This window comes from Rhamphochromis longiceps, linkage group LG11, assembly GCF_057381845.1.
Source record: "Rhamphochromis longiceps isolate RC_006_pf linkage group LG11, R_longiceps_female_GT1.1, whole genome shotgun sequence".
In the NCBI taxonomy this organism is placed as follows: domain Eukaryota; kingdom Metazoa; phylum Chordata; class Actinopteri; order Cichliformes; family Cichlidae; genus Rhamphochromis; species Rhamphochromis longiceps.
Genome location: NC_140567.1, coordinates 19911560 through 19935000, shown reverse-complemented (window position 1 = coordinate 19935000; position 23441 = coordinate 19911560). Strand labels below are relative to the sequence as shown.

The 23441-nt window shown below is 42.0% G+C and overlaps 2 protein-coding genes across 2 annotated transcripts in view; both read right to left on the bottom strand.

Annotated features, from left to right (window-relative positions):
- Positions 1-5277, bottom strand: part of LOC146658926 (FXYD domain-containing ion transport regulator 6-like) — a 17001-nt gene extending 11724 nt beyond the window's left edge. The window contains exons 1-4 of the mRNA XM_085422670.1: positions 5014-5277; positions 2144-2200; positions 512-535; positions 278-301 (exon numbers count right to left, since the gene is read on the bottom strand). Coding sequence (XP_085278796.1) covers positions 278-301; positions 512-535; positions 2144-2195 — 100 coding nt within the window. The 5' untranslated portion in view covers positions 2196-2200; positions 5014-5277. The remainder of the gene's footprint in view (positions 1-277; positions 302-511; positions 536-2143; positions 2201-5013) is intronic.
- Positions 5278-5906: 629 nt separating this feature from the next.
- fcgbp (Fc gamma binding protein) lies at positions 5907-20078 on the bottom strand. Its single transcript, XM_085421797.1, has 22 exons — positions 20033-20078; positions 17483-18731; positions 17030-17372; positions 16297-16864; positions 15599-16197; positions 14941-15508; positions 14438-14703; positions 13988-14329; positions 13307-13880; positions 13004-13203; positions 12617-12758; positions 12151-12479; positions 11472-12051; positions 10785-11383; positions 9835-10402; positions 9126-9724; positions 8425-8992; positions 8125-8324; positions 7646-8026; positions 7233-7519; positions 6318-6367; positions 5907-6220 (listed from the first exon to the last, which is right to left on the bottom strand). Exons 1-21 carry the CDS (start codon positions 20076-20078, stop codon positions 6358-6360), a joined length of 9018 nt encoding a protein of 3005 aa, XP_085277923.1. The 3' UTR covers positions 5907-6220; positions 6318-6357.
- Between the last annotated feature and the right edge of the window lie 3363 nt (positions 20079-23441).

Here is a 23441-nt window from a genome sequence, read left to right as displayed (position 1 = left end):
ATCCCCTACCCTCGAGAACAAAACACAATAAAAGTGCATATAAAATGCAGGTGTTCAGTCATTCTCTACACTCTGTTCCTTTGGGTCGACTAAAAAGCCGTGACAGTGCTCGGTATTTACATTGGATTTACTCCAGAAGCTTGGCCTTAGGGTGGAAGTTTTCCATCACTTTTGGAGAAAAAACAAGTGAAAAATGTAAACTCATCTCAACCTCCCAGATGTTTCCTGTGTGGAGGGTCGATCATTAAAAGCCCAAGTTCATCTGCTCAGCCCTCACCGTATTGAAAATCCCTGTCGTAGTCTGGAAGAAGAAAGCAAAAAAGAGGAAACAAATGAGAAGCAGATTTACGCACTGACACGCTTCAGCGAGTACTCACAATATGACATCAGTTCTAGAGCATTATTAACCACTATGAGCCTAGTACCAGTTTACAGCAAATGCTCTACAGCGAGTACTTAGATTAAGCTAATTTGACTTTCTAAAAAAAAAACAAAACCCCACAATACCCACCTTTGTCATCATCAGCTGCAGAAACTGTGAGAGAGAAAGCAAAGAACATTGACCTCTATTAAGAAATTCAGCAGGTTACATAAGTGCATGTCAGCAAATGAGAGGCTGTTGTTGGACAAAACTGGGTTGAGCAAACATCTGAAACAGCGCCTATTAATGAAGGTCTTCATTTTGTAGCTGGCTCCTTAATTAAAACAAAACAGAACAAAACACGCACGCATGGACATTGTTCTCATGGGAACAGCGTGTTAACACTGTTAAGACCCAACTTCAAATCAATAAAATCAGGATTAGAGGGGTTCCAGTTATTGGCAGGAGGACCAGTTTCTATTTAAGTCTCAAACATCACAAGAAATGTAGAGGATAAAATGCTCGCTAGCCCAGATATTTAAAAAAAAATCCCGGAAAATAATAACTGTGCTTCTTCTACCCCAGTATTTTTATTTCATCGCCCTGTTTTAATCCGTGCTCTGTCACTAATGCGGGGAACTTCAGATCCGTCTGTTCAAACACCATCTCTGCCTCCATGTGGAGAAAAAAAAGTTGGCTGCAGACTTTCAGATCTACACTGTTCATTATAAGAAAGGAGAAAGCAGGCACTGTTTATGTGAGCGTCAGTGGTCCGAGTGAGAACAGTGTAACCTTGGAGGAGCACAAGAGAACGCTACATAAATACTTGTGTTAGGCAACATTTTGCATAATTAATGCGTTATTTTTAACGGTTATCATTAACAATATTCGACCATAATAGCCGATGCTGAAAGCACTGACATGATAAGGCAAGCGGAGAGTTATTAAAGAGTAAAAGCTTTCTGTTCTAAAGTTTAAGCTTAGAGACTTTTCTGACACTTGCTGAAAGAATCACATGAACTGCTACAAATAAGATTGATGCGGTTGAAACCCTGAACTCAGTAATATGTTATCTGTTCTACTGCATCCTGGCTGCTGGAGAGGAAGGGTGAAAGTCACACAGTTAACGCTGACCTTGTTCTTGGGCAGTAAATCCTAATATTATTCTTTTTCCTCACCAAAGCAGAAACACATTCTATCATACCGATGCCGACAAGTCTTCCAAAATAAGGTCTAACCCAAGAGTCGGACATAAAAGTCAAAGAAGATCTGCTTAAGATCAAGCACAGCCGATGGCATGCGGGGTGCACGGATAAACAACTCTGAGACCAGAGCTTGCATTAACAATGGAAAACTTGGCAGCAGTCTGAATAACTGATTTATTCAAACTGCTGTATAAGGAAACATTTACACTAGTCTGACACGGCCTTTTCTCTGTGTACAACACCGGGGTGAAAGATTTAAGCTGATTTTTGTTTAAGTATGCAAATTATGTTAGACATTATAAACATCTGACCATGTTAAAGTGCCATACAATTATGCATGCAACATTAAACAGAAGCACATCGAACGTTCATGCTTCGTCAGTGACCACTCACGCAAACTTACCAAACACCTCCCTTCCAAATGCTGATCCTATTATACAGACACATCAGCTCATTTAGCATGGAAGGACTTAAAGCAAAAGCTAGGGAAAGGGGAAGCAACTGAAGAAGGTCATGCTTGTTTTAAAGGGGGGAAAGCACGTAATTCTGCTGAAGGTCTCGTGAAAAGAATACCCACCAAGCGCAGGAGCCAGCCAGGAACTGAATGCCACCAGTGTCACAAGATCCATTGTACCTGTTTGGAAAAGTCAAACAAGATTGGGCTGTGTCAGGATGTGAAATCACAATAACAGGAAACAATAAATGTCTTAACCCGATTGTACACAGTTGTAAACCCCCCCCCCAAAAAAAGACAACTGACAAACGCAATTCAACTGGATTAATAACACACAGTTTTACTTTTCGTGTCTTTATTCAAGACGCCAACTGATTCCTCACAGTGCAGGCTGAAAAAAAGTAACTCAAACAACTTTCTTTATTAGCAACAACCTCAATCAGATGCTAGCCTGGAGAAGGAGAGGTATGCACTGGAGAAAACAGGAAGAAATAACACATTTGTGTGAATGAAAGACAGACAAGTGGGACAAACAAATAATACCATTTTAAGCTACAGACAGTGGACAAGAGAGGTGAAGAAGAGAGTGCAGGCAAGTACTGATTTGGTGATATTATTAGACAAAGGATGTTAGCGATGGAGCTGCCAGGCAGGAGAAAAAGACAAAGGAGGTCCAAAGAGAATCTTTATGGGTGTAGTGAAGGTCATGCATAGGGTTGGTTGATAAAAGTGGATCCTAAGGACAGGGTAATATGGAGGCAAGGTAATCCGCTGTGGCGACCCCAAAGTGAGTAGTGGAAAGATGAAAAAGAAGAGCCTCAATCAGATGTTACCGGTAGCTGCTTATGAGATCGGGCAACAATCAAGAGGAATCTCGCAACGTTTTAGGAAGATTTTTGAAGCATTTTCCAGCTAGGGGCACCTCTTTAATGAGTTTTCTAAAATTCTAAGAGTTGTCTTGATCAAGGCATAATTTACACATCTACACATTAGAAGAACAAATTCTACAACCCTCATTTCAGATCTCATCTCCTTAACAAGAACGTCTGATTCCAAGACGATTTGGGAGAACTGATTACAGCAGATGCTTTTACCAGCCTGGACTTTTAGCGAATGTTTTTGTGTTCAATTAAGGCAAGTGAAAGATAACTTTTTGTGTTTCCAAAACATGCTCCAAGTTCACAGATGGTGTTTTTGTAGAACTATAGAAGCAGCCTGCTTACAACTTTGTGTGGTTATGAAGAAGCTTAATTTAATCTGAATGACATCTTTCTTCATGAATATCTGACATCCTCTAGTCTAAAATAAATCAGCTGCTCACACTGTTCTGCTAACGGAGAATCAGCCACTTTCGATGAAGTTCAGAACTGTTTTCACAATAGTCTATGGTTAAACTGAACTGAGTTTCACGTGGAAAATCATTGACACCATGCCTGGTAGGGAGACAATGCTCTTTCTCAGCTAGATGCCACATAACAGGCTCATGAATGTTTTCTGTATGGGAGTCTTAATACATAGTGCCTTAAATCTGGGTAAGCGAAGAGGTTCTATTTCAAGCGCAGCCCCTCAGAATATGGAGCTCAGCAGTGGAGGGGTACCAGGCAAGCCTGGTGTTGAGTTGCACTTGATATTTGGTCAGTGGATTTGGACTGGTTTTGCTGGGTCATCTACTTTACAAGTGGAGCAAAACCTTGGGGGAAGCATTACGGTCTATATATTACCTAGTACACTGGGATTCTCTTACACCCATATGTGTAAGGTTATGTTTTAGGTTATGATCTCACCAGATCCCACCCTTCATGATTGGAAATGGGCTGAAGGTCCATTCAAGACAGTATATGAGGCGAAATTTTGTTTGCTTCACAGCCCTAATTACCAAGAAAAAAATACCAAAACAGGACAACAAAAAATGTAATGCAGGTACGCAAAGCTTAGCTCTGCAGTCATAGAAAATCTAAGCCATGAAATAACATCTTTTGCAATGCAAAGATCAAAGCCTATGTTAGCAGAGCCAATGGCTCCCTCCCTGGCCCAAAGCACTGATGGGGATTCATGCATGACTAGAGTGGGGGTGTGAACACGAGCCTGGAGCCTGGAGTGGAGAGAAATGAACACTTCAACCCTGGGAGCAGGATTAACAACAAAGGCCTGCCAATCAGGTTTAATCAAACAAATACAGGGTGAGTTATTCGAACAAGTGCCAATCCAATAATCTTGTTTGTTAGCCTTCTGAGTGATGGAGAGGAATATAATGGGGAGACAGGAAAGAAGCCCGTAGAGCAACACGTAAAATGAATTATAATGGGTTATAATAAAGTGGGATTAACACAGACTGTTTGCAATTAGGAATAGGAGCTTGTGTTTTACATTTCACTTACATAAACCCGTTACGGGGTATATTTAGACTCCAAACAGACTGCATCACCATACTTCCAAGGAACAACACTTGAGGTTTTTTCCTTTCGTAGTTTATTCTGTGAGGTATAGTCTGAAAAACTATGATATTCTGACATCTGCGAGTTGTCAACAATTGAAGCCATTCAGATTGTTACAGATTAAGTGACATTTCACAAGTTGTTGGCCACAAACTCACGGCTCAGCGCAAAAACGAGCCTCCAGTGAACTTGGCACGTAGAAGTTAGAGCAAATTTATGAGCAGGGAAAAAAGGCTTTCATAGTGCACAGAAGCATTGCAGGTATATGCAAAGAACGCGTAGGCGTGAGAGAAGCATGAGCGATGGCTTATCTAATTAGACGGTCACATGGTGGACGCAGGCGTTTAGTTGGGGGTGGTGGTGGAAACAACGTTGGAGAAACCAAGTAGAAAGACGATATCTTTCTAAGAACATATCTACCAATCAAACGCTGCTGACACAGGGTCCTGTTTATATGCGTGCAGAATCTATTTAATATATTTGTACCTGCATTAATATGAAAGTCGTGTTCAAGGAAACGCATTCATTTCAGCAGAGCACAAGTCAAAGTGAACTTACCGTATATCCGCCTCCTTGAAACTAATGTGAGTTGAGACTTTTCGCTCAGTGAGCTAAACTTTACTTGGAGGGGAGGAAAAAAAGTTTCCCTACGTTAAACACGCACAAATAAATAAATAATTAAAATGCATGCAAAACCTTCTATTATGACTTGATTAAAAATGAAGCCGTCTGGGTTGCATTCTGTGTGGATCGTTCACCATTCCCGCCTGGACCAAGTCGGTTTCTCCTTGGTCTTGCATCAGGAATGAAAGGGGGAGGCGGGGTGCCACTGAAGTTACTCCCAAAAATTACCCAGGACTGCCCCGCTCACAAGTAAACAACGCAGGCAGAGCTGGACTGCAGCGCTACTGTGAGAGGACATCATCATCATCATCATCATCATTATTATTCCCACGCTCTTTGTTGCCAGCGCCTCTTGTCAACATGTATTCCATAATGAACTATTAATCACGCTCATTTCTCCCCACTGGCAAATAATAGCCACAAACTGCACGGAACACAGTGAACTCTTTGTTCTGTGCTGCAATTTCCAGGCTTCAAAGAGAGGCTCGGTGCAATTAAGCAAATAAACACTAGATGGCCAGGACAGATTGTCACTGTTGCAGTTTTCTCTCAGCTACATGAAAACTTTGTTCGCGAGGTGTTTTTCCAAGTCAGAGTGCCAGCTTTCTGTCCCCTGACAGCAAAGCCTGGCCGGGGTGGAGGAAGGGCCCCCCTCCCTACTCTAAGGACCTTTAGTACATATAGGTTTCTTATAATGGCATTAGGTTAGCATTACTTCTATTACATGTGCAAAATGTCATGTTTTTCCAGTTTAAATTGATACAGGTTGCTAGAGCTTCTCTAGAGGAAACACGCGAAGAATCACAAACAACCCACATACTGCAGAGAAAATATCTTTATTTAGCGGTCAGAACAATGTGTTTTTTAATAACAGACACATATTAAAAAGTATTGCAAGACAGGCAAGACAGGCAAGACATAACGGGAAAGGAGATGGAATAATTTTCTCCCCCACTAGATGGAGATATTGGTCAAGAATGAGCTCCATGCCTCTTTCGCCCCTTTCTTTCCCTCTTTTTTCTAAACCCTGGGTAAACAATAGAAGGCACAATCACCAGGAAGCAACTTAAACTATTCCATGAATCAAGACGAGGTGCTGAAGCAGGTTGAGTAAATCTGTGAACAAGCGAGATTCTTCATCCTGTTTAAGAGGGGAAGAAACATGGACGTGAGCCACTGTGCAGCTGTTTTATTCATGAGCAAGCATCAGTTAATATCTGAACTTTATATTTTATTACCTGTTAACCAGATGCTTTTGTCGGAACAGGACCAGCATCTCTACAGGCCACTGCAATGAAAACAAAAGGGAAAATGAACTTATAAGGAGACTGGAGCAAAGGAAAGTCGTGTCCACTCGGGCACAGCGGAAATTACGTGTGATGACTTTGTACATGAAATTTGTGTTTTAAAAGAACTGAGGATTAGCACTTGTTCTTATTAGAGTTATTTTCTTGTGTTCTCTATGGACTTGTTGAAAAAAAAAAAAAGCCAAATAAACGACAACTCTGAAAAACTCAAGTCAAGGGAGGAAAGAGACGGACAAAACTCTGCTCTCCAAAGAGGTGACTTAAGGCTAGGACACAAAACTAAACATGAGGGCTCAAATTAATATTGCACCCAGATGAGTCTTAAGTGTCCTTGGATGACAAGCAGTGATTGGATTGCAAGCTTGGTAGCTTTTGATGGCCATGCCTGTCAGCCTTACCTGCTTTTTAATCAGTAATTACCACAGGGGATTCTCTGGCATTTCTTAATTAAATTGGACCAAATGCAATTAAAAACCACACTCTCATTCCCTTAAAAGGGCTCTGTGGAGTCCTTGTTTAGTTCTTGCTGTTAAGAGAATAAGCGGTTGAATGGTCATAGCACCTTCCCATCTCTCGCTGATCTGTACTTGATTATTTCAGTGGTCAAATTAAGTTTGCAGTTTGCATAATACGGGGAAAGATAGCATTTAAGATTAAAAAAATAAACCCTCTAACATGGAGCCAAATAATTAAAAGTTAATATCTGGAGCTCTGGATCACTATGAGAGTAAGTAGTGAAGCGAAGGCTGATCCTGTCATAGCACTAAGTGTAGTACTATATCTTCCCCTTTAACCCCCATATATTTATACACAGGAAATGCTGCAATGTGTCTTTAAAATACTCACCATCTGGAAAAGTCCCCAGCGCTCCAGGAGCCGACAACTACAGACACATCAGTTGTGATTTTTCCATCTGCTGTCGTCATGTCATCTTTGGAGTCGTTATTGTAGTTACCACAGGCGCCGCACATTTTACCAGACAGGCTACTGTGAATAATGACGGTGACCTCCTGAGAAATAGAGTAAGTGACCCGCACAGCGGACGCCCTTTCGATGATCAAAGCCCTCTCTGAGATTTGGACAGAGAGTGTGCTTGTCACTTTGCTGGGAAGAGACACTTTCCTGCCATTTACCTGAATGACACAGATAATGGAACATAACTGTTATTATTATGGTATAAAATGTCTATTATTATCTAATATAGTATAAAACTGAGCTCAAACCAATCACATTCAATTTTTGCATAAAAATGTTCTCACCCAGGTCACGTGTTCGCTGTTCACTGCCACGATGGTATCGCTGAAGAACACATACACACTGGCAACAGTGGGAGCTGCCCCCTTGTTGCAGACCCTAACGTCCACGACCACACGGAACCACAGCTCAGCGCTCTCGTCACACAGAGACGCCACTTGGAAAGCGCCCTGTGCTCCTATCGCGCCTGACATACCATCAAAGGAGCTTAGCTGGCCATCACGGCTGACGACGCATTGGCCCTGCTTCAGGTGGCAACCCCTGACTCCGTCTCTGATATCGCAAACTTCCCCACTGGCACAGGACAGCTTTTCACACTTTACCATACCAGAGGCCTGGCACACACACTTTGACTTGCAGTCGTTGTCCACCAATTCTTGGCCCACCTGGGAAGAAGATGTTAAAAACTCATCATACAGAACTTGTCATAGCTCTATTCAGGTGTTAATTCAGTGACCAGAATATAGGGCTAGTCAGTTTTTACCATCAGATATCTGCCGTTGTACATACACCCACAGTCTTCCAGGACAACACACTGGACACCATTGAAAACGAAGCCATCATCACACTGGCATCCTTCAAAACAGCCCGGAAAACAACCAAACGGGGTAACAAAACTGGCACATGTCCCACTACAGGTGTCGGCACACAGCTCATAGTGACTGTGTGGAGGGCATGATGCAGCTAGAAGAGAAAACAAGGGCAAAAAATTTGTGCCTGAAATACAGAGCACAGATGAATACATGAGCTAATCTTCAGCTAGAGACTGCTGTGTGTTACTTACGGCAGAAAGAGTTGCTCCTCCACTGCTGGATTTGAACTCCTGCACTCTGGCAGGCCAAAGCGTAAGCCTGCACACTGTTACACAGAGTGTCTTTGTTGCCCCCCACAGCACAAACATCAAACACACAATCCGACAGATATACTGCTGGGTCAATGACACTGTGGCAGGCTTTGAAAGGCCCATTAGGCGCACTGATGATGCCGCAGGAGTCGGATTTTCCATACAGGACAGCTTTGGCCTGCTCACATTCTGGGCACTGTCCTCCACAGCCTCCACATATATACCCAGGTAGGTCCACCGTCCATGCCATCCCAAATTCATCAACGTTTTTGGCTTGTTTGCCACCAGGAAGAATGAAATCATCACCACCGTTCTTGTTGTAGTTTCCACAAAGACCACACATCTTTCCCTGGTATGTAGAGGGAACAATCACCTCAACATAATACACAGTGTCATAGAGGACTGTCAGTCCAAAGGCTGTTCGAACAATTATGTTGCGACCTTCCTGGGTTATTTTGAGACGCCCATTCTCCAGGGATAGCGGAAGGTTTAGTAGTTCATCATCCACCTTAAAGATCGAGACAAAAAAAAAAAGAAAAAAAAGAAGAAGATCGAGACAAAAAATCATTTTTGGGGAAAAAAATGAGAAAAAATACAAGACATATTTACATAAGTATGTTTGATCAAGATAAATTACTCACAAAGACTTTCCAAGGCATTTTCTGCTGGATGTAAATGGCATAACCATAGACTGACACTGCCACTGACTTCGTCACAGCCACCTTTCCATTTCCAAACTTCTCATTCCCCTGAGTGACGGTGAACGGCGTCAGCTGACCTTTGTCATCATCACAAACCTTGGCCAGTACATAGACACAGGTACCCTGGAAATCAAACCTACGTCCATCAAAGGAAATGTAATGAGGATCACCGGAAGCCACACATTTGCCTTCCCCCTCTGGATAGCAGCCTTTCACTCCATTTACAAGCTTACAGATTTCTCCTGGACGGCACTTGGCCTTTTGACAAGACACAGCTCCATTGTCCCCACAAGTGCATTCCTCTGCGCACTTGTCTTCAGAATAGTAGACGTCTCCTTTTTGGTAGTACTGACCATCATAAGAGCACCCGCAGTCCTTCACAGGCACGCAGGTATCCCCGCTCAGGAGGTAGCCTTCATCACACTCACAGCCTTCTGAACAATACCTGTGGCAGCTGGTAACGGGGGTTAAGCTTGCGCAGGTGGCTGGACAACCCGTGGCACACAGGCTGTAATGGCTGTTAGCAGGACAAGCCATAGCTGTGGGATGGAATGAGAAGATGGGAAAGCAAAGAAGGTAAAAGGTAAAAGATATTTTGAAACAAGAGACTTAATAAAACAGGCAAAAAAAAAAAATTATTCAAACTCACGACAGAAGCTTTCTGCTCTCCAGGAGTAGATGGTGACTCCAATGCTCTGACATGCAGAGGCATACACTTCCACAGCATCGCACACTGATCCATGGTGCCCTTGATATTGGCAAACGTCAAAAACACAGTCCTCCATGTAAGGAGCTGGGTCCACACGGCTATGGCAATCTTTAAAGGGCCCTGCCTTGTCTGCAATAATGCCACAGTACTTGTTGGCTTCATACACTTTCTTCTGGGAGTCTGAACAGGCTTGGCACCACGGCCCTTGGCAGACTGATGAGCAGCCTGGTACAATGGCCACCTGCCAGCTGTCCCCCAGCTGTCTTTCATTAGACGTGGTGTTGCCGTTGGGCATTGTCAGGTCATCCTGAGCTTTGTCATTGTAGTTACCACACAGGCCGCAGACTGCACCCTGGTAGGTGCTGGGCAGAGTAACGGTCACTGTGCTCTGCCAGTCAAAGGTCACCGTGATACCAGCAGCTGTCTCCACTACAGCTTTCCAGCCGCTGAGGGACACCATCAGCTCGTTATTGTAATTCAGTGGCAACAAAACAAGCTGCCCGTCGAGCTGAAAAGCAGAAAACGAGGGAAGGAGAAGGGAATATTTTTAGGAGCTTATAAATTTAATAATTTTGTGGCCCTTGCTAATCCACTCTAATGTGCAGTTAAATCTTGATTTAATTAAGTCTGCCAGGATCAAAATTTTAATATGCAATTAAAGACATATGCAGAAGAGCATGAGGGATGTCAGAATTAGTACAATGACAAAAGGCATTATCATCCAACGATTTGAGGCTCAGAGTATCTCTTCTGTTTTTTTATTTTCAATAAAGCGACTACATGCTGTGCCCTATTTCCTTTTCTCCTCTAATAGCTGCACAAAATGCATTAGGCATTCAATATTTTATTACATCGCCTATATGCTTCACATTATCCACATCATCACTTACCAAGACTTTGTAAGGGTATTCTCTGCTTATGGTGAGAGTGATGCCATATATGGAAAATTTGACGGTGCTTGTGTAGGACACGGCCTTGCTTCCCCGGTGGTCATTCTGCACAGTCACCTTGAACGGCACCAGCCCAGGCTGCTGAGAGCAAAGCCCTGCCAGCTGATATACACACGTGCCTTGGAAATTATACCTGCGGCCATCAAAAGTGCGGTAGTGCGGGTCACCTGAGGCCGAGCAAGTGGCGTAACTAATGGGTCGGCAGGCGCGCTCTCCATCCACTACAGTACACTGCTCTTTGGCAGAGCAGGAAGCCTCACGGCATGCCACAATGCCCAGGGTCATATCACACTCGCACAGGCGATGGCAAGCTTCATCATCCCAGAACTGCTGTCCTGGTTTGTAGTAGCGACCCTGATATGAGCAACCACATGTTTTTGCAGGTACACAGACGCCGGCGCTGAGGACGTAACCCTCGTCACACACACAGGTCTCCACACAGGTCCCGCTGCAGACCTGCTTTTCTCCAGTTAATGGGCAGGATGGCTGACACGGGCTGGCGCAGTCTTCGTAGTGGCTGTTGCGCGGACAGTTCATCGCTGGTTATGAATTAAATAGAGACAATCAGAAAATAAGAACTACATATTTGATTTGAATCATTAGACGAAGAGTTTTTCAAATACTTACGACAGCCAAATTTTGTTCTCCAGTTCTTGATTATTATTCCTTCGTCACGACACTTATCACTGTAGGAGGCCAGAGCCTGGCACAGCATCTTTTTGTCCCCCTTGTTGTAACACATGTCATACACACAGTTGTTCATGAAGGCCTGGGGGTCCACCTTTTCATGACACTTCTGGAACAGGCCGCTGGTCTTGTCCGCAAGAGCCCCACAGAACGCCTCGGTTTTATAGAGCTTAACATCGTCGTTGTCACAGGTAGGGCAGTTTTTCTCACATGTGTCCCAGCAAGGATGTTCCTTGTCCTGTTCAGGTGCTAGCCAGCTCTTGCCCCACTCAATGACTGAGGAAACTGGTTTGCCTGCTGGATTTAGCATTTCATCAAGAACATTAGCGTTGAAGTTGCCGCACAAACCACAGACCAAGCCAAAGTAGCTGCTGGGAAGCTTAATGACAAGGTACCAGTTCCAGTCATAGGAGACAACCAGACCAAAATCTGTCTCCACCTGTGCAGTGTTCCCTCTTTGTAACACTGAGACTTTACCATCACCCAAAAGTACAGGAAGATTCAGCAGCTCCCCATCCACCTTTAAACAAAATGCACCAGAACAATGGATACACACATATATATATGTACTGTACACAAGCAAATGTCAAAAGTAAGCAGGCAAGAAACTGAAACTCACCATGACTTGACCAACTTGGTTCTTCTGGATGGTGATCTGGTAATCGTACACAAACACATCTACATTTCTGACGTAGGAAACTGCTGTGTTGCCTCTGTTGTCATTCCTCTCAGTGATCAAAAATGGAACTAGACCATCCAGTTCGCCGCACGTCTTAGAGATGACGTACTTGCAGGTCCCCTGGAAGTCATAGTTGTACCCATCAAATGTGTGGTAGTGAGGGTCGCCCCAGGCCCAGCAGGTGCCTGTGTATTTGGGGATGCACGTAGCCTCGCCCTTCTCAACTCGGCATGTCTCCTGTGCCCGACACTTGAGATCTTTGCAGGGATCTGCAATGGATAAATAAAGAATAATTTTCAAATAGCTCTTTAATTGAACCCTAATTATTCAAGTTACTGTATTTTTTTCATTTACCAGTAAAGATTTATCAAATGGGTAAATACAAAATACAGTGTTTGTGTCTTGCCTGTGTTGTAACATGCCCTGATTCCGTTCTTGACCATGCATTTGGTGTCTTGAGGACAGGAGTGCTTTTCACAGATGAGGCCTTTTCCTGGATTACATGTGCACTTTCTGTTACAGTCTTCCTCATACACAACATCACCAGGCTGGTGACACAGAACAAGGTTCATTAGACATGGAAAAAAAATACTCATTAGAAACTAGTGAGAAAACATTATTTCATGCCTAATCAGCAATTTAAACACTAAAATTTTAAGAGCAAATCAAAAACCATAAATCAAACATCGAAATGTCCACCACTCTAGAGAAAAAGCATTATTTCTATATCAGTATTTGTTAAAGCCACTTTGACGCACAGAAAAACTATATTATTGTAATTCCTCAGTCATACCTTATAAGTTTTTCCATTCTCATAGCATCCACACTCAATCTCTTTAACACAAGTCTGTCCATTGAATAAGAAGCCAGCATCACAGTCACAGCCTTCTGTGCAGTTGGAGGGGCACTGAACAATCTCTGTGAGGCCAGCACAGGAGGCGGAGCAGGCTTCAGCACACACTTCGTAGTGACTGTTGATCGGGCATTTCATGGCTGAAATAAAGTATCACAAGAAAAGAGAAATTATTTTAGAGATGAAGCCAAAATAGTATTAAAAGGGTATAATAAAGATGAATTTGTGAACTTCATGACTTACGACAGAAGGAAGGCGTTCTCCAGTTTTTGACATCGGCTCCTACAGCGTGACAGTTAAAGGCGTAGGCTGCTACGCTGTCACAAAGCACCTTTCCATCACCATTGGAAGCACACAAATCAAACACACAGTCAGCAAAATATGGCTGAGGGTCCAAGATGCTATGGCAAACTGCAAAAGGCCCGTTGGGATTGGTCATTATACCACAGTAGGCGGACTTTGAAAACACTGCCTTGAGAGCTGGGTCACATTCAGGACAAGAATTCCCTTCGCAGCCATTTTCACACACAACATTGGGAATGGTGACCTTCCATGACTTTCCAAACTCATTCACGTTATTGGTAAGCCTACGATTGGGCATCTCGAAGTCATCGTTTCTGTCCCCGTTGTAGTTGCCGCACAGGCCACAGACCTTACCACGATAATTACCAGGTACTGTGACTGTCACTTGATAGACCAGATCATAAGTGACAAGGAGCCCAAAATTGGTTGCAATAACATAACGATTGCCTTCTTGATAAACTAGAATGGCTCCATCATTTAGATTCATAGGAAGGTAGCTCAACACGCCATTTACCTAAAAGCAAGACATCTGTGTTAGTGCAAGAAATAACTCCACATCAACATTTGTATCTACATAAAAGAAGTAATTACAAATTTCTTTAAAGTAGGCCAACTACTCACCAGGACTCCAAACATATTGTTCCTCATGATGAGAGTGAAGCCGTAGACCTCCACGGCAACCAGCTTGGTTACAGACACCACCTTTCTGTTCTTAACCCTGTCCCACTGCTCATTTTCTACCTGAACGGAAAAGTCCACCAAGTGGGTACCTTCCAGTCCACAACTCTTGGACAGTGTATAAGTGCAGGTCCCCTGGAAATCAAATTTTTTACCATCAAAAGTGAGGTAATGGGGGTCACCAGCAGCTTGGCATACACCCTTGCCAACAGGGTGGCATTTTTGGACACCATCTTCTATTTTACACTTCTCATTAGGGCCACATGTGAACTTCTTGCACTCAACCTAGGAAACAAACAAACAAACAAACAAAAAAAAAAAATCCAACCAGGTCAGTAAAAAGCTTCATCTAAATGATTAATCTTTACTTTTCCCTCCTCTAGTTTCCTTTACCTCTCCTCCTTTTTTGCAATTGCACTCCTCCTCACATTTCGCATTGGGATAAAACACTTCTCCAGTTCGGTAGTAGCGGTTATTGTGAACGCAGCCGCACTCCGATAAGGGAACACATGCATCTCCGCTAAGGATGTAACCATCATCACAGGAACAGCCCTCCGCACACTGAGCTTGACAGCCTTTAGGAGGAGTCAGACTTTGGCAAGTCGCAGGACAGGCGATTGCACAAATTTCATAGTGGGTGTTGGTGGGACATTGCATCGCTGTATACAAGGGACATAAAAGAGCCAATTCAATTTAGAGCACAGAAGCAGGCAGCCATTAGAAAAGGTACATAAAACCTGAGGGAAAAGAAGAAAAATTCACTGAAGTGTGTAACATAAAAAACAAGACAAACACTGTTTATTCTACCTTTTCCTTTTTTCCAATTCATGAAAAATATACTTATTAATTAATTATTTTTCAATGGAAATTATCTATAAAATGAAAGCATTTCTCACCACAGAAGTGAACCGTTCTCCAGTTGTACACATTGGCCCCTGCAGCCTGACAGGCAGATGTGTATGCTGTAATAGCCTTACACAGCACGTCCTTCCTGCCCTTATATAAGCATACATCATAAACACAGTCTTCAAAAAAGCTAGCTGGATCAACCTTGGCGTGGCAGTCGCGGAATGGCCCTTTTGCATCTTTTACCACACCACAGAAATCATCTTTTTCATACTGAACTTTCTGATTAATGTCGCAGTCAGGACAGACCCCTTTACAGCCTTCGACACAACCCGGGATCTCAGCCACTCGCCAGCTGGTACCGAAATCTACTGGCGAAACGGGTGTTTTACCATTTTTCGGGATCAGGTCATCCTCAGGTTTGCCGTTGTAGTTGCCACAGAGGCCACAAACGGCACCCATGTAGTTGCTTGGCAGTGTTACAAACACGGCACTGTCCCAGTTAAAGGAAACTTTCAGGCCAAAATCAGTTGTGACGACTGCATACCAGCCACTCTTGTAGACAGATATCTTTCCCTCCTCCAGGGTGATAGGCAGATTGACCAGCTCGTTATTCACCTGAAGCCAAATGAAACATTCAGTTTGGTGAAAATAGGACCACAATTCACAGAATTAACATTGTCATATTAAACACTAGGTACTTCTTACCATAAGCTGGCCTTTGTGTGTCTTAGTAATGATAATGCTGAAGGAGTACACCTTGATCTCTACTAACCCGGTGTAGGCGACCACCTTGCTGCCCCGGTGATCATTCTGCACTAGGATTTCAAATGGCACTAACTCTGGGTCCTTGGAACAGAGTGCAACAAGCTGGTAGACACATGTGCCCTGGAAGTTAAATTTCTTCTTGTCAAAGGTCATATAATGGGGATCACCAGTGGCCTGGCAGGTGCTGAAAGACAATGCTTGGCACTTTCTTATGCCATCAACCACTTTGCACTCCTCCCCGGTCCTGCAGCCCTTTTCCTCGCACTGAACCTGTCTGCTTCCAGCTACACATTTACACCATTGCTTGCAGCCTTGGTCAGCCCAGAATGCCTCTCCGGGAGGAATATATCGACCCTCATAGGTACAGCCACACTGAGCAGCAGGAACACACTTATCTCCGCTTAAAACAAAGCCTGCTTTACAGGTACAGGTCTCCACACAAGGGCGTTTGCATTTGGAGGAAGCATTTGGGTCCGAACATGTGTCAGGACAGGCGCTGCCACAGAGCTCATATTGGCTGTTTGCTGGACATTTGGCAGCTTTAGTGAGAAAAAAAGAATAATGTAATTAGTAATTCTAACAGTTAATGAAAAATAAATGTCGCTTAATTAAATTGTTAACTTAGTTAAATTACTCACGACATTGTGCCTTCTTCCTCCACTCTTGAACCTGGACCCCAGCAATCTGACAAGCTTCAGCATAAGCCTCCACTGCACTGCAGAGGAAATGTCGCAGACCACCTCCCATGCATAAATCATATTTACAGTCCTCTATGTATGGTAGTGGGTCAATGATTTTATGACATTTGCTAAATAGGTCAAGTGCAATGATGCCACAAAACAAGTCACTCTCCCATGTTTTCATCAGGCTGCTTTCACAGTTATCCAACCCATCTGTACAGCCATCTTTGCACTGAGCTTCCCCAAGCCCTGGCACCTTCCAGCTCCTACCAAAGGCCAGAGCTCCACCTGCCTGTGCGCCAGAGGGTGTGGTGAAGTCGTCACTGGGATTTCCATTGAAGTTACCGCACAGTCCACAAGTCTTACCAGCATAACTGCTGCACAAAGTGACCACAAGCCGTTGTTCCCAATCATAACGGACTGTCAGACCAAAATTGGTCTCAATGAGCACAGAGCTTCCGCTCTTATGCATTCTCAGTTTGTCATTATTCAAGGTTACTGGCAAACTCCACAGAATATTGTCAATCTGCCCAAATGAAAGATGAAAAGAATTATTTACTACACTGCATTTTGATAAATATTATTTTGAAATAATAAATAATAATAAATAATAATAATAAATAATTAAAGACAAGTCAGGATGTTTGAAAAATTAAACAGCTTTTTAGCAGTAATAAATTGGAAGGCTTACCCTCACACGCCCAGTCTCGGACCGAACTACTGTGATGGTAACATCAAACACCTTCACTGTGACCATGGCAACATATGATACCTTGAGATTTCCTCTGTGCTCATTCTGGGCGAGGATCTCAAATGCAGGGAGACTATCACCCTTGTCACAGTTTTTAGAAATGACATATGTGCAGGTACCCATGAAGTTAAAGTGTCGTCCATCAAAAGTACGGTAGTGAGGATCTCCCACTGCCCAGCATGTTCCAGGATTTTTTTTTACTGGAACACAGGAGGGACGGCCATCCTTCATCTCACACATCTCATTGACCCTGCAGGTGATGCTGCTGCAGGACAGAGATGCACTTCCTGTTAAAAAAAACAAAACAATAATTACTCACATCAGTCTGCTTAATAAATGTGAAATATTACTGGTGAAGGAGTGGGGGGAATGCTAAACATCAATACTGTGTGCTGCTTACCTGGCTGCACGCACTGTCCTAGGGACCCATAACCGTTCATCTGACTGAATCCTATACTGTAGAGAGCAAAAGGCGAACCTGAGCTGGACAGGGTGTGTTTGTTGTTGGTAGGGCTTTGGTTGTAGGATATTTCTGCCCAAGAGAACTCTGATCCTTCAATCTTTTTCCACTGCACATCACGAGGCAGCTCTGTATTATCCCAACGGAGTGTTGCTGCTGCACTGGTTTGTGCTACAACTAAAGCTTTGTTTTCAAACCCAGCTAGAGCCTCAAATGAGTAGGAAAAGCAGAAACGGTCTGTGGATATTACATTCGTCAAGAAAGGGTCGTAGTACAGTAACCAGCTATGTTCCACACCATTGAAGAGCAATAGGACCTGGATGCCATGATCAGCCTGAATGGACAGCGCGTCAGGATTGTGGTACTGGATCTCTATTGTCTGCCCTGTGCTCAAACTCAAATCATCTTTACGTTGGCCATTTTGGACAGTGACACTTGTGTTCTGGGAGGCCTGAAGGTAGACACTATCAAAATTCTTCTGGAAACTCAGGGGAGGCATGACGAAGCTTGTTCCCCAGCTGCTTACTGGCAGTAGATGCTCATAAACATGGTTGCATTTTGCGAATCTCCAGGTACAAGTGTGACCACTGAAAACGGCAACAGGGTGTTTGGAGGAAACTCTGGTGCCTGAAAGTTCATATGAACTCTGAAGCTGGACACTCTCATATGGCTTGAGGTTTAATACCATTTTGCTGTTTTGATCGTAGACACGGTTCTCAAACTTGATTGCCCCTTGTGGGAAGATCTCAACTTCTTGGGCCTCTTTTCCATTTGTCACAGAGAACTCTTTAAATGTTGCATAAGGGGTTCCAGGAGGTGTAAAGATGAAATATTCTGTACCCCATTCACTGACTGGATAGATCACAGATGTATCTGCTGTGTACAGCTTGTAGTTGAAGGAGGTTACAGTCACATCTGCGGAGGCTTCAATACGCACTGTATTGGAAGACTTCGTGCTACCATACATTTCAACGCCATCGGGGAGACTGATGGTAACCACCTCTCCAGCATTTAAAGTTTTTTCTTGCTTGAAGCTTAAGGGAGGTACTTGCACTGTCACTTTAGTATTTGCCTGAATAGCAGTGATGTGGAGTTGATATTGGGGAGTGTCATAGTGCTGAAGATAATTCTGTAGGAAGGAAAGGGCAAACTCCCTCCCTGCCCATCCAGCGCTAGATGGACCTGGGAGAAGGTGAGAGAGCAGGAAAACAGCAAAAAAACACAGAGTAAGAGCTTTTCACATTCTCAGAAACGAAAAAGGCAGGCATCATCTTGTGCATGATGAAAATATGTCATAAAAGCGTCAGGAAATTAATGAGACAGTTTTTGCCAAAGCAGTCAAAGGATTCTCAGGCTGGCAATACAAAAACACGGCTTGAGAGTTCTTGGATAGCATACACATTACAAAGAAACAATATGACACCAAAGAGAGAGCGGCTGAAAAATGCCTCCATTTCAAAGTTACAAAGGCTGGGATGAATGCTACTCTATAATGAATGGATAGCTTCTTTCCTTGATAACAATTGTCAGAGATTTAGACGAAGGAATAGTCACTTGACTGCTTCTCTGGAGCACTCAATAAGTCACTTGCGCAGACAATATAATTGCATAATGGAAATATTATCAATATCTGCGCTTTTGCTGTGAAAAGACCACATTCTGGGCTCAGTCAGGGCCTGAGGGATTTAGATTACACTCCTGTTTCATCCATTCAGTTTTAATAGTGCCAACTCAATAGCAGCTAAAGGTAAATGCTATTCCCAACAAAAGCAAATTTCAATTTAGATGGCTATCCTTTATGTGCCGCACTCTCAAATTCTTTACCTGTTTAACATTCTGCCTCATTCACACAAACACCTAGTGTGGTGACACAACAATGCTTTCAAATCATGAGACTGGAATCTTGGATAAATTGCTTCAAATTGAGCAAAAAAAAAAAAAACCCCCCAAAAAACCCAAAAAACAAATTGAGCAGTTTCATTCTGCAAGGTTTGTGTGGTTTGTATCCTGAGATTCTTAGTTTTCATCCATTTTTACGAGGTAATTAATTTAAGGTGACTGGAATTAACACACAAAAAGAATATATAAGAATATATATATAGTTTTCTATGAACAATTGAGTGAATTGATTCTTTGCAAGAACTGAACTGATTTCCTGCTTTTATAGTAATATTTGAGCTGGCACAATGGACTTCTTTGAGAAGTAGAAAATTAATCAAGCATTCAACCACTAAAAATAATTTTTCTGTTCAGGAAAACAACTAAACTATAATTAGTAACTGTAATTTGGCATCATAGTAAAAAAACAACAACATTTTTTCAGCTGTTTTATAAGCATTTGAAAATTCATGGACAACAACAACAACAACTATATTTTAGAATTAAAAATATAATTGAAATCTACGTGGACACACATCTCGAATTGAGTTGAAGAAAAGAACAAATGTATCCAAGCAAAATGAAGAATGACCAAATATACTTACAGCTGAGTAAAGCTGCCAAAGCGCAAAGTATCAACAGGGCTCCCATGGCTGAAGGAAAGAAATTCTTGTTTTAATTGCTGAAAGTTTTCTGAGTTATATTATTTAACCAGCCTGAATCGTAAAGAGCCCAATGCTTACCTGCTTCGAGCAATGCTTGGGATGATAGGTCTTTCACCTCGATCTTTTTATAGCCTAATGGGCAAAAGCAACAACCAATAAAAAAACACGAAATGTCCACAACTCTATCAAAACAATACCCTTCCTCTAAAACAAATTTAGGCAGAACTTGGTTGACTTGCTGTTTGTTAATATGGGTGTGACGTCTAATACAAACTATAGGCCCATGTATGGAATGAATCATTTATATTTTACTGTGTGAGCACACTTTGGTATCTGTCAAGAATTCTTAGATGTTTTTAATGGTCTCTGATAAACTTTTATTAAAAAAGAAAGAAAGAAAGAAAAAAAAGTATGTTTTTTTTTAAGTAACTCTTGTTCTCATTTTCTCTTACATAAATAATAAAACATAAAGCTTGACCCCATTTTACAAGTTTTCATCAAAATAAAATCTAGTGACACTCAATATCTAAACACTGAGAGATATAGGCTAATTTTATTATCAGCTGATATCCAGTTGTATATTCTGGTGTAACCAAACAATATAATCTGTTTTAGATTAGGAAAGGCACGAACCTGATAAGGCCAAAATCACTGCTTACCTTCAAAGTTACTCAGATCTCTTGATAATAGAACAACTTTGAACAATACAAAAGTACAGACAGTGTTTATATACTATTTTTTATTTTATTTTAATGTTGATTTCTGATGTTACAGTTGCTTTCTTATTTTTTACTCAGTTTATGTCTATAACAATGATCATAATCATCATCACAATGGCCAGAACATAAAGTGCAGTAACTGGCAATGATTCTTTCACATTGCTGTGGAGGAACCTTGTCCCACTGCTATCTGCTAAACTGTTGAAATCCAGCCATATGGGAGCATTTTCAAGCATTAACTGACAAAGCATTGTGATAGGATTTCAGTCCGGACTTTGACTGGGCCACTCCAAAACCTACATTTTATGTTTTTCAGAAGTGGACTGGCTTTTGTTTCAGATCAATGTCCTGCTGCATAGCCCAAGGGTGCTTCAAGGCACTAAATAAAGACTGGACACTACTTCAGGATTTTCTCATAGACTACAGAGTTCATAGTTCCATCAATTACGACAAAGCACCCAGATCCTGAAGAAGCAAAGTAGCCCCAGAACATCCATATTACTAACACATTTTTTATGAATTGCTGTGTTAGTTTTACATCAGATATAACAGGACTTAAACCTTCTGAAAAGTTCAGTGTTTGTCTCATCAATCCACAGAATATTGTTCTAAAAGTCTTGTGGATCATCAAGATCACTGGAGTCTCAAAGCCTTGTAAATGGCCTTGCAACCCTTGATACATGTCAGTGACTTTGTTTTGTTTTTTCAGTTCATAGGATAATGTGTCCCTTTTTGAGCTCTTTTAACCTACTTCACTTTGTCAAACAGGCTCTATTTAAATGATTTATTGATTTCACATATCTGGCAGTAATAGGTGTGGCTAGTGAAAATTTTACAATTACTTTTTCGCACAGGGGCATATAGGTTTGGATAGCTTTTTTTTTTTTTTTACATTATTAAATAAAGTCAACATTTAAAAACTGCATTTTCAACTAACATCAAAATTTGTTTTTATAAAATGTGACAAACCAAACAAAAAACAGATCATGGGCAAATACTTTTTTATTGCGGCACTGTATTTTTTATTAAGATAAGCAGCTAAGAACACTTTTTCTTCATTTCTCAAATGAGACGTTCTGACCATGTCCAAACTGCTTCTGTCCACGACACCGTATACTTTAAGGAAGTTTCTCATGAATGATGTGTTCTTTGTAAAGCTTGCAGATTGGGTGGATGATCCCATGGAACTGAGTCAACAATTATTAAACTAACATTACTGTAATATGGATATAGCTGGGCGAAATGGGAGGTTTCTGTTGGTTTTGTGTGTCACTCAAAGAATAACAGTGGGCAGTGAAGGGTGCAACAATTATATGTGATAGAGCAAAAGTAAATATAACTCAGAGCTCAAAAGTGTACAGTAGAGTTTGTTAAAAAAAATCTAATACTCAAATATTTAATTGGTGATCAGGAGGTCTTGGGCAGGGTCAGAGAAAGCCTTGTTTCGTTATTATAGACATATTGTTGGACTGGGTATAGGTGCGCCCTCACTGTTTTTTCTTCTTTTTCAATAGACCTGTTTTAACACTACTGACAGGTCCTCTTTTTTGATAAATGTCTCGGGGTTCAACTGGTAACAGTAATTCCAATATTGTGTCAATATTAGATTATGGCATCATCTTGTGCATGATGAAAATATGTCATAAAAGCGTCAGGAAATTAATGAGACAGTTTTTGCCAAAGCAGTCAAAGGATTCTCAGGCTGGCAATACAAAAACACGGCTTGAGAGTTCTTGGATAGCATACACATTACAAAGAAACAATATGACACCAAAGAGAGAGCGGCTGAAAAATGCCTCCATTTCAAAGTTACAAAGGCTGGGATGAATGCTACTCTATAATGAATGGATAGCTTCTTTCCTTGATAACAATTGTCAGAGATTTAGACGAAGGAATAGTCACTTGACTGCTTCTCTGGAGCACTCAATAAGTCACTTGCGCAGACAATATAATTGCATAATGGAAAGTAAATATGTTTAGCAGCTAGGATAACAGAAAGTATTGCTGTTGTTTTGACTTGTTTTGCTATGACTATTTGCATATTACCATACCAGCACTGACTATAACAACTACTACCCAGGGTTGGGCAGGTTTCATACAACAACCATGCAGTCACGAAACTTTACTGGTGTGCAGCCATGATCGGAATAAGAAGCTTGTTTGAAGATTGGTGTGGTCTGAGTCAATTGATTGCAGAATGTCAACATGTGGATGGACGTTGAAGCCGGCATGTGTTCCCAACACAGAATAAAAGTTAGTTCGCTGATATCAAAATACCCCCAAATAAGGCTCTGTATAGGTATGGAGCAATACGTGTACAGTGCCTTAATTTCAGGTGGCTGTGGCTCAGGTGGTAGTGTGGGTTGTCTACCGATTGGAAGGTTGGTGGATCAATCCCCATTCCATCCTATAGTCTATCTGTTAAAGTATCCATGGGAAAGATATTGAACCCTGAGTCTCCCTCGATGCATCCAGGTGTGTGTGTGTGTGAGTGATTAGATCAGTGAGAATTATAGTAGAAAGTCCTTTGAGGGTTCAAACTGAGTTGAATGATTTCATATAAATACCAGTCAATTTTGGTCATGGACTAATTGACGATCCATGCAAGACAATTTAAAACGATGGCAAAT